This window comes from Perognathus longimembris, chromosome 14 (genome assembly GCF_023159225.1).
Source record: "Perognathus longimembris pacificus isolate PPM17 chromosome 14, ASM2315922v1, whole genome shotgun sequence".
Classification (NCBI taxonomy): Eukaryota; Metazoa; Chordata; class Mammalia; order Rodentia; family Heteromyidae; genus Perognathus; species Perognathus longimembris.
In genome coordinates this window covers 17,669,979-17,687,974 of record NC_063174.1, presented here as the reverse complement: position 1 = coordinate 17,687,974, position 17,996 = coordinate 17,669,979, and the positions used below count along the sequence as shown (strand labels likewise).

General features: G+C 37.3%; 1 protein-coding gene and 1 pseudogene across 1 annotated transcript; one reads left to right on the top strand and one right to left on the bottom strand.

The window, feature by feature from the left end:
• Positions 1-6,898: 6,898 nt before the first annotated feature.
• LOC125363353 lies at positions 6,899-10,263 on the bottom strand (annotated as a pseudogene).
• LOC125363352 (interleukin enhancer-binding factor 2-like) lies at positions 7,251-8,636 on the top strand. Its single transcript, XM_048362517.1, has one exon. The coding sequence runs from the start codon at positions 7,252-7,254 to the stop codon at positions 8,416-8,418; it is 1,167 nt and encodes a 388-aa protein (XP_048218474.1). The 5' UTR covers position 7,251; the 3' UTR covers positions 8,419-8,636.
• Positions 10,264-17,996: the final 7,733 nt, after the last annotated feature.

The following is a 17,996-nucleotide window of genomic DNA, read 5'->3' as shown; positions in this document are numbered from 1 at the left end:
TTGATCTAGTTTTTTAATTAGTAAAGAGTGAAAAGGGCATTCTCTCTCTTGCATCTTTCATTAAGTAATTCTATACTTGATGTCTTATTTGGGTAAATTTTCCTGTATATTCATATGATTCCTCAGAACAAATGTTTTAACTCATCAAAGGATCAAATAAAGTGAACAAATTCCTGCACCGCCATTCTCAAAAAAAAAAAAAAGAAAGAAAGAAAAACTTCTGAACAGAATGGTTTTCATTCATCTTGCCTGTCATTGTGAAACTACAATAGCAATATTTGTAGATTCAAAGCCATTCTCTTATAAGAATTAAATGGAACTGCTTTCAGTTCCAGTTACAAACTGCTGAGAAATTTAGCTTTGTGTCATTAATATTCCTTCTTCACAGAAAATCTAATTCACAGCCCAGGGCCTAGCTGAGGTCAGCAATTATGATGGCAGAGAAGCAGACTATTAATGACCTGCAGTATTACAGCTGCCTGCACTTCTGGTGACAGGAGTTCCTGTCAAGCCATTAGAAAGGTACAAAGGCACACAGTCTTCAGGGAGCAGTTGTCTAAACTCATCTGCTTACATGTCCTACTATTTCACAGCCTAGAGAACTTACGATAAGATATGCACACCTGACAAATAGGGAAAATTGCTTTCTGTCAGTAAATAAATAAATAAGTAAAAATCCTCAGATCCCTATGCCTGGGAGGAAATTTAGGTACAAATTCAAAGACTAAGAAAGCAGGCATGGTGACTCAGGACTGCCTGTAATCTTAGTTACATGAAAGGTAGCCATTAGGGAGATCATGATTCAAGAACACTCTGGGCAAAAAGTTCATGAGATGTCGTTTCAACCAATAAAACCTGGCTATGGTAGTGTATTCCTGCCATTCCAGCTATGCAGGAAGCATAAGTAGAAGATTCATAGTCCATGTCATGTGGGTGTAAATGTGAAACACTTTTCTAAAAGTAACTCAAACAACAATAGTAGGACCTGCATAGCAAGCACCAGGTTCTGACGTTCAAATCCCAGTACCAACATAAGGGGAAAAAAAAGACTAGATGACTTAGAAGGCTATGGGTTGGATGGAATCATGATAGCTGTGCACACGGAGACAAGTCTTTTGAGAAATAGTTAATTATATAATCAATTTAACTTTATTCAGCAGGATTACTACAGGAGATGTCTGTTTAATATTTTAAAAAAGAGAGGGTGCCATCTTTCTCAGTTTATAAAAGGTAAAGCAGATCCAAGTCATCTTTTTCAAACCTCAGTTTCTTCATCTGCCAATTAAAATACTTCCTATATTTGCAAAGTTAAAACATATATGGTAACATCTGATTCTTCCCAAATTATCCTAAGCCATTTATATAAACCATGAACTCAAAACAACTTCATAATTTCCAATAACATGAAGCAAGAAAAAGTAAGTAAAAAGGAAGCAAGTCAAGTGATGTGTCTACTGACTCTGCTACAGGAAAAAGATGAATCCCTCTGAATGATTCATCTTTTGGTGATAAGTTGTATAGTTAACATCAATTCACTAGCAAAGACATAAAGATGAGGAGATGGAGAAGGAAAAGAACAGAAAGATCATGAGGAAGGGAGAGAACATGAAAAAAACATAGAAAAGGAGGCAGAAAGAGAAGATGTAGAAGAAGAAGGGAAAAAGTAACAGAATGCAAATAGATGTACAAATCATAAAGTTAATGAAGTCAAACTTTTGATGACTATCCAGCATCTGGCTATGCTCAAAGTTGTGTGGCTCAACACAGGGGAATGTGCCCTTGATTACAGCAACATAACACAGTAAAAGAATTTGACTCTCCAGCAAATTGACCTTCAATTTGTACTCACCATGAACCAATTTGCATTTGATTTCAATCCAGAATGAAAGACAGGTTTAATAGAAAAGAGAAAAATAGGAAAACAGAAACAAATAATATAATATGACTTTCCATGCTAAATAATCTAGTCTATTTTCACTTGGTCAAAATTAGCAAAAACATTGAAAATGTAACCTGATTTAAGTAAGTATCATTTCTGACCACTTGTAAATAAATCTAGACATTAGTCACAAGAAAATTTTTAAGCATTGTACAAATGCCTGAAGATAGGACAACTTCCACCTATGAAATCAATGAAGCAATAAAAAATGTAAATCAAAATCACAATAAAATGTCACTTCACACTAGGTAGAATGGCTACTGATTAAATAAACTAAAGATATTACATGGTGCATGGATTAAGGAGAATTCTTGTACAGTAGAAATGTGAATTAATATAGCCATTATGGAAAATAGTATGATGATTCTTCCAAATTTCAAAATAGAACTACTGAATGACTCCATTATGAATCCAAATAAATTGAAATCAATAAATCAAAAAGACACCTGCTCTTCATTTGTCTAGCCCTCTTCTGATCAACACATATTGTATTCATAAACTGCTTTGTTGAGTGGAAATTCTTTTGTACAACTACTTAAAGAGAAGACAACTTCGCCCCTACATTCATTGAAGCACATTTCACAATAGTTATGAAATAAAAATAATTTATGTGTACATCAATGAATTATAAAAGAAAATACAGTATATTTACATAAAAGAGTAATATTTACCCCCAAAAGAATACAATCTTGTCATTTGTGGCAATGTCGACGGAACTGAATGTCAGTATGTTAAGTGAAATAAAACAAGCACAGAACTTTAGATTCTATGTGATCTCACTCACAGGAGAAATCTAAATAAAAATGAATCTCATAAAAATTAAAAGTAGAATAGTAGTCACCAGTGGCTAGAGGGGAAAGAGGGAAGAAGAGATTGGGAAAGGTTGGTCACTAAGAAGTAAAGTACTTCTGCTGTTCTATTTTCTAGTAAACTGACTGGAGTTAGCAACAACATGCTGTGCATTTTTAAAGCTATATAACAAGATTTTTAAAATTATTTCCACCATAAATCCATGGGGAAATAGACTCATTTACCCTAATTTGAAATGTATACAAATATACACATACATTAAAACATGTGTTTCATAAGTGTGTGTTATTTTGTATAAATTTAAAATAAGGCATTTTGCTAAAACTGCCAAAAGAAAAAGAGAGAAAGAAGGAAATAAGGAAGGAAGGAAGGAAGGAAGGAAGGAAGGAAGGAAGGAAGGAAGGAAGGAAAGGAAGGGAAGAAAGCAAGCAAGAAAGCAAGCAAGCTGGTCAGTAGTTTTTACCATTTGGAAAATTCAAGTAAAAATTATGCTAAAATACAAAACTCATATTGCTAAAAACAAAAATTACCATCCGTATCAAACGCTGACCAAAATTAAGAAGAACTGGAAATCTTATATATTGACAGTAGTAGTGACTGTAATATACTGACTAATCACCCACTGGAAATAAGAAACAACTCACTGGGGTAAATGCTGTGATAGGGGAAGAGCAGGAGGCCACCGATGAACAGCGCCAGAACATCTCACTTGGAAGGGGGTGAGCTGTTGAAGGCAAAATCAACATTAACTCAGAAAGTGCTCTTAGAGAAGTAGAATCTTTAGAATAAGAGCTAATAGAATTACCTAGTGGAAGGAAGGAAGGAAGGAAGGAAGGAAGGAAGGAAGGAAGGAAGGAAGGAAGGAAGGAAGGAAGGAAGGAAGGAAGGAAGGAAGGAAGGAAGGAAGGAAAGAAAGAAAGGAAGGTCTATGGAGACCAAGGCATATGTCAAGTACTAAAGAAGAGAAAGGTGGAGAAAAGTGAGATAAGAACAGACCATTCCATGAACCACAGAGCAATGGATCCTGGAGGAATTAGAAAAGGAGCTCTCCAGATAAAGAATTTTCCTTTGACACTGGAAGCACAGGAGAGTCCCAGAAATAGGTTTTGAAAGACGTGATGTAACAATGTTTAGGTATTAGAAAGATTCTTCTTGCTGCAAGAGGAATGGTGGGAAATGAATTGACCTTTTTGTAGACAGAAGGCAAGGAAACCCACTAAGAAGCATAGAATCCAGGTAAGCAATAAGGGCTACCTAGACTAGGGAATGGCCACATTAAGACAGAAGTGGATGGAGTCCAGAATCTATGGGAATGTTACAGCGACAGTGTTTAGTGGCAGACCATGAGGAGGAAATTAATTGTCCATAACAAATGATATCCTGGCTCTTAGCTGGAACAATCTGAAGTGTCACTCATTGTGAATAGAATCACCCAAGTGGAGAGAATGAGCCAACAGCATTGTTAGCTTCCAAAGAGATACATTATTTTTATGTGGTTCTATTATATAAACTTAGAATAACTACATTGGCAAGGTTTTTGTAAGAGATATTATTTTACCTAGTTTCTATTTATATAAGCATACAATAACTACATTGGCAAAGTTGTTCTAAGAACCAAAATAACCCACATAGCACAGTGTGATCTTGACTTACAAATAATTAATTTCTTGGCTCAGTACTTTGGTATCTGTTAAAAAGTATACTTTGGCTGTTTATTTTATAATGCTAAGCATGTTATGACATTTCAAACTTATTTGAAATGCTTTTATACAATTTGATTTTATCTAATAAAGAAACTTCCACTCTTAAAAAGTAAGTTGAACACAAATATTTGTATTAGGGATCCTAAAAAGTGAAGATTCTGAGGCATCTTTGTTGATTCAACAAATATTTAAGTTTCTGAAAAATCAGAGGTAATAAAGTATCCCATTACCAGTTTTCTTAGGTAAAATATAAACAGATTAAAAAATAAAGTAGAACTGTGAGAGGTGTATGCACTGGTTGGTGTGGCTGTACAGAGCACAGATTCCCCTGCCTGCCTGAGGCGGGCTGGATGGTCAGCCCTGACAAGGAAAGGGACACTTACCTGAAATGACTCATGGACTATCAGTCCAAGTTTCTGAACAAGGAGGGTAAAGAATAGGCCAATCAATGGAAGTAACTGTGGCTCAAAGTGGTAGAGTGCTAGCCTTGAGCAAAAAAGTTCGGGGACTTTGCCCAGCCTTGTGACTGACAAAAGAAGGAAGGAAGGAAGGAAGGAAGGAAGGAAGGAAGGAAGGAAGGAAGGAAGGAAGGAAGGAAGGAAGGAAGGAAGGAAGGAAGGAAGGAAGGAAGGAAGGAAGAGAGGGAGGGAGGGAGGGAGGGAGGGAGGGAGGGAGGGAGGGAAGAGGGAGGGAGGGAGGGAGAGAAGGCAAGCAGAAAGAAAGAGGAGGGAGGGGGAAGGAGGGAGGGGGAAGGAGGGAGGATATGCCAATCAAACAAAAGGTAATCCCAAAATGAAACCAAACAAAATAATATTTTTTAGTAGAAGTGACAAATGTTGAGAGAAATAGAAAAAACTCATGAAAATTACAAATAGTATTAAAGATTACAAGTACAAATTATAGAACATTAAAATCCACTCATGTGGTAAATTAAATGGGCAAATACAATAGATCAATACAATAAATAGTATATTGTTTAAACAAGGGAAAAAGTAAAAGAAGTCAAAATATAACTAGTGAAAAAAACTAAAGGAGACAACAAAAATGCTTTTCTCAATAGAAACTAACAACAGACTGAACAAGTAGAAACAAAATATTAAAGAAATAAAAGTAATTGTATATAAAGAGATAGAAATACAGGCCTGGGAATATGGCCTAGTGGCAAGAATGCTTGCCTCACATACATGAAGCCCTGGGTTCGATTCCCCAGCACCACATATATAGAAAACAGCCAGAAGTGGTGCTTCGGCTTTAGTGGCAGAGTGCTAGCCTTGAGAAAAAAGAAGCCAGGGACAGTGCTCAGGCCCTGAGTCCAAGCCCTAGGACTGGCAAAAAAAAAAAGCAATACATACTATATGTAACATACACAAGTTCTACAAACATATATATACATATATATATATATACACACACACAGAAGATAAGAAAATATAGTCTCATATATACAATGACAAAAATACATATGTTTATATTCCTTTTTTTTTTGTTCTTGGAAAACTTTTATTTCAGTTTAAACCACAGAGCAAATGATATTTATGCCATCCAGGAAAAGATGAAAATATGGTCATCCTTCATAGCTGTACAGCTGGAAAATTCCAAATGAAAGACATAATGTAGGCAAAAGACATTTATTATTCCAGTTTATATTTATCTCTCTTCTAAGACCATGAAAACCAGTGAAAAAACTGGAAACAAATTTATATGAAGTCACACCAGAACAGCTGAGAAAATGATGTGTAATGTCCTTGGAAATTCTCTGTTTCTACTTAAGATCAAGATGAATTACGTTCTCAAAGGTCAGAAACAGGTGGTTCACACCCTAAGTGCTAGAAACAATGACACACACTTTTAGCAGTTTAATGTGATTATTAGGATTTGAAACATTATTTAAAATCTAGATGTAGGCTCAGTCAAGTCAAGGCCAAAAAATGAAAATCTTACATTTCTTTAGTGGAAATATAGAAACATGACTACTTAGATTTTTATCCTAATGAATAGTTAAAAGGTCTATTTTTAATGCATAAAAAATAGACACACCTGAAAATGACTCCAAATAGAATAACCCCACTAGCAACACTGAATGAGAAATCCAATTCACTTTACAGATTTTATTTCTCATCAAGCAATAAGCTTTCAGTTATTTTTCTTCTTTTTTCTGTTCTTCTTTGTGACAGTCTCAAACTGGCCTCTCATATTATGATCTTCCTGCCTCAACCTTCTGAAAGCTGGGATAGAGGCATGTCACCATCTCTAGCTCTGGTCTGTTACTTCTTTGTTTGTCTTCTTCTATTAACAATGTATTAATGCCATATATAACTACAACATTGATTTTCGAGCTCTTCTCTAGTCATACTGCCCTCTTTAACTCAGAACTACAAAATTTAAGGAAATGCAAAACAGCTGTAATGGCCTTCAATAATTTTTTTTTTTTTTTTTACTAAACTACCTGATCTTATTCCAGTGAGGACTAATGCCAAAGTCTTACCAAGTCTTTGATTTCTGAATTACTTATCATAGTAGAATACTGCATCATAGACAGACATCTTGATCAATAATCTTCTACTAACATCTCCTGTTATCTTTCTCATCGATTTACAAATGTAAAGTATGCGATACTGTTTAAAATAAATAGACAACATACAATTTTACTCCTTCAGGCTTAAAAGTGAGGTAATAAAAACTTAACAGATTAAACCTTTTACCATTCTGTAAGTATCTTTAAGAAGTGATGGTGAGAGTCTGGTCCTGCTAAGAAAGAGGCGGTTGGTATGGTCTCCATTGTTCAGGAGTGAGGGCGCCATGAGCGGTGACAGAGGCCGGGGTGGTGGCAGGCGCTTTGGTTCCCGAGGAGGCCCAGGAGGCGGGCCCTTTGTCCCACATATCCCATTTGATTTCTGTTTGTGTGAAATGGCCTTCCCTCGGGTGAAGCCAGCACCTGATGAAAGTTCCTTTAGTGAAGCCTTGCTGAAGAGGAATCAGGACCTTGCTCCCAATTCTGCTGAACAGGCCTCTATCCTTTCTTTGGTGACAAAAATAAACAATGTGATCGACAATCTGATTGTAGCTCCAGGGACATTTGAAGTGCAAATTGAAGAAGTCCGACAGGTAGGATCGTATAAAAAGGGAACGATGACTACGGGACACAACCTGGCTGACTTAGTGGTGATACTGAAGATTCTGCCAACATTGGAAGCTGTTGCTGCCCTGGGAAACAAAGTCGAGGAAAGCCTACGAGCACAAGATCCTTCTGAAGTTTTGACCATGCTGACCAATGAAACTGGCTTTGAAATCAGTTCTTCTGATGCTACGGTGAAAATTCTTATAACAACAGTGCCACCCAATCTCCGAAAACTGGACCCAGAGCTCCACTTGGAGATCAAGGTGTTGCAGAGTGCCTTAGCAGCCATCAGACATGCCCGCTGGTTTGAGGAAAATGCTTCTCAGTCCACAGTTAAAGTTCTCATCAGACTGCTGAAGGACCTAAGGATTCGTTTTCCTGGTTTTGAGCCCCTCACACCCTGGATCTTTGACCTACTTGGACACTATGCCGTGATGAATAACCCCACCAGGCAGCCTTTGGCCCTAAATGTGGCATACAGGCGTTGCTTACAGATTCTGGCTGCAGGACTATTCCTGCCAGGTTTAGTGGGTATCACTGACCCCTGTGAGAGTGGCAACTTCAGAGTACACACAGTCATGACTCTGGAACAGCAGGACATGGTCTGCTATATGGCTCAGACTCTGGTTCGAATCCTCTCACACGGTGGTTTTAGGAAGATCCTTGGCCAGGAGGGTGATGCCAGCTATCTTGCTTCTGAAATATCTACTTGGGATGGAGTGATAGTGACACCTTCAGAAAAGGCTTATGAGAAGCCGCCAGAGAAGAAAGAAGGTGAGGACGAGGAGGAAAATACAGAAGAGCCACCTCAAGGAGAGGAAGAGGAAAGCATGGAGACTCAGGAGTGACCTTCCCTTCATACTCTTCTAATTCAAGAAGACTGGAGCCTAACCTGCCTGCTACTGGGCTTTATATGGTGGCTTTTCTATGGAATAGGGAGAAGGCATGAAGGAAAATAAACTGTACAGAAAGATAGGTCATTCCTTTGTTTTGATACTGGCGTAGCAGCCAGAAGTCTCCCATTTATGACCCATGCCACTCATGATAATAAAGCAGGTTACCAACATTTCTTAATGCTCTAGAATCCTAATTCCCCAAAACCTCTCAACTAGTACTTCGTTGTTGAAATGTTGTGAACTGTTAAGTGGAATTTTTTTCTAAGAAAAACGATTAAAGTACTTCCTAGTAGGGCTAAAAAAAAAAAAAAAAAAAAAAAGAAGTGATGGTGACATATTTTTCTTAGGTCTTTTCGTGATTCCTTTGAATACTTTGGAGTATCTGTTCCTAGGCTGCAAAATTATTTAAAAAATCCTTAAAGGGCTGGGGATATGGCCTATTGGCAAGAGTGCCTGCCTCGGATACACGAGGCCCTAGGTTCGATTCCCCAGCACCACATATACAGAAAATGGCCAGAAGTGGCGCTGTGGCTCAAGTGGCAGAGTGCTAGCCTTGAGCAAAAAGAAGCCAGGGACAGTGCTCAGGCCCTGAGTCCAAGGCCCAGGACTGGCAAAAAAAAAAAAAAAAAAATCCTTAAGCTTTGTTGGATAGTCTGTCATCACTCCAGTTGCTCCCAAATCAAAAGCTCGTTTGTACTCCTGTTCATCATTTAATACCCAAACATATACTTGAATGCCTCTTGCAGTGAGGTGGTCAAATAAAGCTTTCCTCATTAATAAGGCATCAGAGCCAGATGATAAACTTTTGACTTCTGGACATGGTACCTGGTTCTTTTAGCTTCAACAGGATAGAGGGCATTGGAATTTCTTTTTTTTTTTTTAATTTTTTTTGGGGGGGGGCAGTCCTGGGGCTTGGACTGGGGGCCTGAGCACTGTCCCTGGCTTCTTTTTGCTCAAGGCTAGCACTCTGCCACTTGAGCCACAGCACCACTTCTGGCCATTTTCTGTATATGTGGTGCTAGGAAATCGAACCCAGGGCCTCATGTATATGAGGCAGGCACTCTTGCCACTAGGCCATATCCCCAGCCCTGGAATTTCAAAAAACTGTTCTCGAATGGGCACAAAGGGCAAGAGGCCAGTGAAGAAAAGGCCAAGGATAAGCAGAACATATTGCAGACTGAAGAGTATAGGAATATCTGAATTCTCCTTGTAGCACTTGTCTACAATTTCATAGCTGGCATTACCCTATACTGTCATTTGTTCTCTCTTATACTGCTTCACCAGTTCTGAAACGTTCTTAATCAGCGTATTGTTGTTGACTTTGATATCGATGTTAATGGGGGTGTTAGGAAAGGCCTTGAAAACTTCCTCCAGTAATGGAATTCGGGAATCTTTTCCTTCACATTGACATGCTCTTTGAAATGGGACATCCAGTTTGCCAAGGTAAGGTGGGAGCTCACAATACTTGAGATCAGAGATGTTTACATTAACCCCAGTTGATCTCTTTAGATTCTCATCATGTGATACTACAACTTGTTCATCTTTTGTGATATGGCAGTCCAGTTCTAGCATGTCAGTTCCAATTGTAACTGCATTTCTTATATACTTACTACTGAAAAGCTGTCATTGTATTCTCCAAATTTTCCCCGGCACCCCCGCAGTGGGAGATGTGTTTACTGAGGAATCGCTGCTTCTTCCTCTGGTGGAGCAAGGTCGGGTATTTCAGCAAGAGGTAACAAGGTCAGCAGGTACCCTCCCAGGGTAGACAGGAGATAAAAGGGCCGCGGTGGATGACATTCTCAGCCGCAGAGGCGGGGAAGAATCTCCAGGAGGGCGGAGGGAAACCCATATGTTTATATTCTTTATTTTTGTCTGTGGTACTGGAGTTTGAACTTGGGGCCTTATCCTTAATAAACAGACACTCTACCACTTGAACCACATGCCCCATCATGGTTTTTTTTGTTGTCTTTTTTGTTCTGTCATTCTTGTTACTCCTGCTGCTGTTATTTTGGCTTTAGCTTTGGTTTTGGTTTGAAGGGCTTTTCAAGATGAAATCTCACAAAATTTTCTATGTTGACTGGCCTTGAACCTCCATCTTTCTACTTTCAGCATCATGAATAGGTAGGACTGCAGATGTGAGCCACTGGTTCCTAGTTTATAATCCTAATTTATCTTGGTATCTGATTTTATTTAGTACTAGAATTTATTTGTATCTCATCAGAATTTTTAAAAGGATATTTTTAGGCTGAGCAGTGACTTAAGCAGTAGAGCATCTGCCTAACAAGCACAAATCCCTGAGTTCAGGAGAAAGGAGATATCTGTGCTCAATCCCATTTACCCAATTCCTTATTTTACTTGCCTTTTACATTAGGCCACACCACATTTTGAAATGAATCCCAAATCTCTCTAATTTTAAAAGATTTTATTTTCTATTTAAAAATCTAAAATTGTAGGATGAATCTGCTACTATAGTATTTCTGTTAAAAGTTTAAAACATACCAAAATCTAGTAGTGTGAATACTGGAAATTTAAAGAATTTTACCATGATTTTCTGTTTCTTTCTGTCTCTCTTTCTGTCTCTCTGTCTCTCTCCCTGCTCCCCTTAATCTCTACAAAACTCTTTTTCATCATATTCAATAGCATATTTATAATATACATATGCTACTGTATCTGTTATAGTCATCTCTAGGTTTTTATAGCCAAGACAGGCGATAGATAAATAGATAGATGTTTATATACATATATGTATATGCACACACACATATATATACACACATATATATGTTATTCATGTTTGTGCCCAGATGACAAAGTCTATTTCTAGCCTAGAATTTATTTAAGAAACAATTTTCCCTCCAGAAGTAAAACATAACATCTATTGATCACTTACAGGATTTTTCTAGGTATCTATCATCTAATAACACACACAACAATCTAACAACCCTAAAAAGTAGTTAATAAAAAAGCTTAAAGTACTTCTACTAAAAAGACACAGCAGAAAATGGGGCATGTGAAATATAGTCACAGCTCTGCATGAGGACAAGGTATGCCCGGAAATATTTTTAAGAGAATGAAGAATCAGTTTGGGAGCAATGGCTTCCTACATGTCAATACATGGTTCCATTAAATAAAACATACAAAAATTAGTTTACTTGTGATGTTTTGTTAAGATGGACCTTAAAAATATTCTGGAACATGTAAAAGAATAATTGATCATTGGACAAGTACATTAATGAAAACTCATATTGGAGAAGTAATTATTCTTTTGGCATAACAAATATAAAATGGCTACTGGTGTCACAGAGAAGAAAAAAGGAAAATGGAATTGGAATGATACTTATGGTTTTCATATTTGATATATGTATAAATTAACTGCAGAGTAAATTATCATCATTCATTTGTATGTTAGGGAAAGAGAGGGGTTTTTTTCATCAAAACACCTCATAATTGTAAACATAAATAAAAACACATCAACTAGATTCCTTTTTAACAATTATAGTTGCATCCTAATACCATTTCTAGTAATTTCTTCATATGTATGCCATGTACTGGTTTATTTTTGTTTGTTTGGTTGGTTTTTTGTTTTGTTTTGTTTTTTGGCCAGTCCTGGGTCTTGATCTCTGGGCCTGAGTACTGCCCCTGGCTTCTTTTTGCTCAAGGCTAGCACTCTGCCACTTGAGCCACAGTGCCACTTCTGGCCATTTTCTGTATATGTGGTGCTGGGGAATCGAACCCAGGGTCTCATGTATATGAGGCAGGCACTCTTGCCACTAGGCCATGTCCCCAGCCCCATTCCATGTACTGTTTTATGTGAATACATTTTAGAATTGTCTATCATGAAGCTTAAAAACTAACTGCAAGTATTCCAAGAATAATGTTCAAAGATGCTTGCATGTGAAATACTTAAAAAATAAATATATACTCAGACACTGGAATTAATTTGGTATAACAATAGACGTTACTGATCAGTAATATCAATACACACTTAGTGAATTTTGTTAGACTTATTTGAATTTTGTCAGTGAACTCAAGGTATAATGTGCTAATTAGCGCCACCATGAGGAAATCCCTTACATTTCTTCATTTTGTAGGATATACCTAAAATTCTTGACAGCAGCTATAATTTCTATGACACTGTAGAGTTTGGTTCATAATCAAGGACTCTTCCTTTTCTGCTTCTTATGTTGTTTTGTCACAGTTGTGGGTTTTTTTTTTCATTTTATTATTATCCAGGTAAGATAATACCTTGAACCTTTTAATTTTTAACATTCTCCCATGTTGAGGATATGATACAGGATTAGAGTCTTTACTAATTAGTCACCTTTGTGTAAGAGTCCTTTGACTTCACTGTTCTAAAGGCTCCTAATTAACCTATTAGTTTGAGTACTAGAAGCAATGGTTGACCCAGAAAAGTTCCTTATTATCATCTCCTGCACAGGGAGAGTTCTCAGGATCTCTATGCTACAGATGTTCTTGGAACAAATTCAGGAACCTAGTGAGAAAAGCTGATCCTCTCAGAAACCTATTTTAATTAGGTAATTTACAGGACATTGCGATGAAATAAATCAATGAGTACCCCTAGGGCAAAGTGATAATGGATACACAGCTTAGTCTTCAAATTTAGGGATATGGGCAGAGACATGTTTGGCTCAGCAGATCCTGTGGTTCCTCCATTGGAGAGCTTCGATGCTCAAGGATAAAGTCATTTGGGCTTGTTGACTCTTAACACATATCACTTGTTTTGTGTCAAAGCAGCAAACATAAACTACCATACCTTTGTGAAATATGCTAGTTTTTCTGCAGTTCCAAGCCCTTAGAAGAAGGATGTACTGTGAAGCACAAAACTGTTTCCTAATGCTGGTGGTGGTCAGCAGTGCTCCCTCGGGGGCAGGAGTGGGATGTGGGGAAGGGGAAGGGCAGAAAGGTTCTCAGAGCTCACATGTCCTGCTTTCTCGCTGAAATGGAAGGGTCCCAATGAAGACGGAGAGCCAAAACAAGAAGGGAAACTCAAGTCTCCATTTCCTATGGGCCAGGAAACATTTACACCAAGGAAGGACAATAATAACAAGACTTACAAATTAGGTTTTAGCTGACTTTTGTGAAAAGGGAATTTTCTGTGGAGTTGATTGGGCATTTGGGGATTGAACTATGATCAGAAGCCCAACACACTAATAGATTAATTAGTGTTATCCTCTCTTTGTTGTTGACCTCAATGTTTGATAGTTATTTATTTACATATTTATTTATGTTATCTATTCCTTATGATACTGATTCTTTATGATACTTTATGATACTGGGGTTTGAACATAGAGCCAGTGCTTGATAGCAGTTGAGCCACAATCCCAACCCATTTTGCTTTAATTAGTTATTTTTTTAAATAAGAGTCCTGTTGGTTTGCCAGGATCTGGTTTTAAGCTCTGACCTTCTTACTAGGAGCCTTGAACACAACTAGATCCACAGGTAACATCTTGTCCAGCCTGGACAGAGGTAGATGTGAGAGGGTAGTTTTGCTGGACTCACAAATTGACAATTATTTTTGTAGGTTTGAATTATGTTACTCCATACCCTTCTAGAATTTAGAATTTGTGCTGTAAAATCTATTCTATTCAAACAAGTGCTTTTTGGGTGTCACTCTTTTCTTTCGCAGGTTTCTACATTCTTCCTTTGTTCCGTATGTTTAATTTTTTAACTATAATATGTCTTGTAGTCTTTCTTCTCTAACCTTACATGGTTAGAATTCTATAAGCTATTCTATATTCTGTAGCATTAGTAACCTCCTGTTGGGAAAGTTTTCTGCTATCATTTTAGGAAATATGTTATCTAGTTCTTGAATTTGTACCTCTTCTTTAATAGTCACGAGTCATAGATTTTGTTTGTTTTTATCTCATAGGTCTTGCATGTTCCATTTATTTTGCCTTAGTACTTTCTCTTTGCCTTTTGCCTTTGATTTAGTTCCTTTTGTTCTCTTTAGTTCCATGTAGCCATCACTCCTTAATATGTGTTTTTTGCTTATTTTTCTATTAAAACTTTTGCTTAAGCTTTGGTGAAGAAGAGCAGTAATTGAAATTTCTAAAATTTCATGTTGACTTTTTATAACTTTCTTGAATTCCTCGTTCACATTCCTCTTTCCCATTATTTAATTCATCTATTGGAATTCTCTTTTAATTCACTTAACTATTTGTATATTCTTTGATTTCATGCAGGTGTTTACACATCTCTAATTTTATTGATTATACCTGTCATTTTTCTTTTGAGTTCATTGTTTGGGATTTCACTGGCTTAACTTTTGTTACATTCCTTTGTTATGGAATTGTTGAGTTTGGGAGAAGACATATTTTCTTTTGTTCTCAATTTGCAGGTATGGTGAGGCTCATGCATCTGAGTGCTAGGTTTAGTTTGAAAGTTTAATCTCTTATAGCCTTTAATTAGAGATTTCCAAGCATTTAGGAATGATTGTGTAACCTCAGGGTTGTGCTTGATTTTCTTGTTATTCTGAGAGGAAGATGTGGCTTAGTAGTCAATGATTAGGCCACCATATCAATACATTGATTTCAGTCTCCCATTCCTTTCATGGACGTGAAGCTTAGTGTCTTGTGAGTTTAATGCTTTGCTAAGCAACATTAGCTGGTGATCACCTGGACCCACTAATGAGATTCATGTTTTGCTGGTGAGATTTCCAGACAGAAGAAAGCAGAGTTTGATAAGACATAAGTGCTGTATGTTTTGTCTCATGAGAATTCTGTAGTGCAGTTGGTGTATACAAAGCCCACAGCCTACACGTCCTCTTCATGAGTCTTTGTGTACCTCTTTGAGATAGCATTTGTGATGGCACATGTCTGGCAGTAGCATTGTTTTTGGACCCTATTCATTGCTACTACTGGCAAGCTTTGCAAATATTGATAGAACCTATACTACTGAGCCACCAACTCTAATATTTCTAGTAGGTCTTAATACAAAGTAGCTTTCTGGATATTTCACATCTGCAAAGCTGAGAAGTGCTTCTTGCTATTAAACTGCTATCTTAGCTTCTCTAGATTTGTCCTTTATTCATAGGGGTTGAAAGGGGATAGATGAGAATGCTGAAAAGGAGTAACACTGATCAAATTGCATTATATTCATAAACTGCTTTGTTTATACCTGACTGTATTTCCCTGCACTTCTACATTGTTTTAATATTTGATTACCTAATCTAGGTCTAGGTGTCTCTTTGCTAATTCTATACCACTCCCAGAATCTGAAATGAACAACGGGGAACTCTTTATCTCAACCCTGTAATGCAAATTAGAGCTCTGAGAAAGGCCCAAGAGAGGAGATAAAATGGTATCACTGAAACAAGTGTTATATCATTGTTGTAATTATTTTCAACGTGCCATGTGAAACTACCTTTTTTTTTTTTCTCTTGTATTCCCTTCCTGTGGTATCACCCTGGCTATCACTGTATCTGATCTTAGTACCCTGGATACTGTATATATGTCTATTAGAACTAGGGACAGAAAAGGGAATACCAAAATTGAGAGACAAAGGATAAAAAGACAAATGATTCCAAAAGTAATACTTAGAAAACCATTTGGTGTAAACCAATTGTATACCTCACAGAGGGGAGAGGGAAAGGGGAGGGGGAGGGGGAGGGGGAGAAATGAGGGAGGAGGTAACAAGTTGAACAAGAAATGTACTCACTGCCTTACATACGAAACTGTAACCCCTCTGTAATTCACTTTGACAATAAAGGGGGGGAAAATGGTATCACTGTCAGCACACAAGATGCAACAGTGTCACATTATCAAGGCTACTCTACCTTCAGAGTCCTACAACCTGAAAACTCCTGTAGGAATGAGCCTCAAAAGGTTCTTTATGTCTTCTTAACACCATCCTAATTCATGAAGAATTTTATTTTATGGCTATAAAATCTTCTTAAATCTTTCTTTATCTGAATTAATCATTGATTTAGAGAATATAAAAACAACTAATTTATGGGAAATATCTTAGACTTTACTTTTCCCCTAGGAAATTTTAGTAGCCTGTAAAACATGATTAAAATCTTTAAAAGACCTTAAATTTTTCTGATAATAAAAGGGTTTTGTTGGCTTATCCTAAGAGCCTTGGTTATACCACAAATAAGGCCATTCATTGTAGGCATTTGTGGCCTTAACCTCTCATAATCTCCTCTTGCAGGAGCACACCTGAAACTGTCTCTTCTGCTTTCTTCTTACAATTCAGAATTATCCTTGATAATGTATATACCACATTCTGAAATTAAAGGGAAATGGTAGAAATGTAAATATAGTCCCAGAGAATACCAGGGAAACAGCTCCTTTCTCCCCTGGGTGTCATTCTGTGTTGCTCATTGTATGGATCTTTGTATTGTGTTGCACAAAACATCCAGTATGTTATTGCCCTCAAAGAGTTTGTATAACCCCTTATTTGAGAAGAAAACACACATACAAGATAAGAGTGTATCTTAGTGGGAGAGTAGGTCATTGCAGGAATCATTCTCAAAAGACCTTCATGTAGTTCCCTCGGGACCATGACTACTTCCTGGAGAAATGAGTTATAAAAAGAATAAGTGGACCTTCAAATCACTCTTGCTTCCCATGGTAACTATGACTTCTTTTTCTCTCCAGTACATACTCCCAGCCATGCCATGATACAGTTACCATGTGTCCTCCAAATAGACATACCCACCAGATCTTGGACTTTCAGCCTTTGAAATTGTAAGATAAATAAGGCTATTTTCTTCATAATCTCTCTACCCCTGTGTATGCTGTTATAACAGGAAAAATAGTACAAGCAACTCAGCCTTGGAAATTATACCATCCATCCTGTACTTTATCAAAGAAACTACAAGACCCTGCCAATTCAAATTCAAGGAGTATGTAGATATCCCACTTCTCACTGGGAGAAAGAACAAAAAAAATGAGGCCCTATGTTAATACCAACAAAAAAAATAGCTGGGTGTTTTCTCCAATAGTATTTCATAACTGCACAAACTCCCATAATACTCATAAGAGGAAAAGCAGTAGAAAGTGTTCAATGCAAAGATGGCTGTAAATGTTAGTCCTCTCAGGAAGAATTCCAGTTCATACAGACTACCATAAAGCAGTTATCATGGCTCTCTTTTCTCAAAAGTGTCCTGTGAAATGAGAAGGTAAAGTATTATCCTACTTGATAGCAAAGTTGTCCTAAATGTCCTATCCATACATACAAAGTTAAATTAACTGGAATCCAAAATATCCAAAGTATTGGTATTTCAATACCTGTTATCTGTCTCACCTCCATTTTCTCTCCTCCTTAATCTTTCTACACTTTAGTGATCACTGTCATGATACTTGTATTTCTGTACCTGGCTTAATTCACTTAACACAATGTTCTATAGTTTCATCAATATTTCCTTGATGACAGAATTACACTTCTTTGGGGCTGGGAATATGGCCTAGTGGCAAGAGTGCTTGCCTCGTATACATGAGGCCCTGGGTTTGATTCCTCAGCACCACATATACAGAAAATGGCCAGAAGTGGCGCTGTGGCTCAAG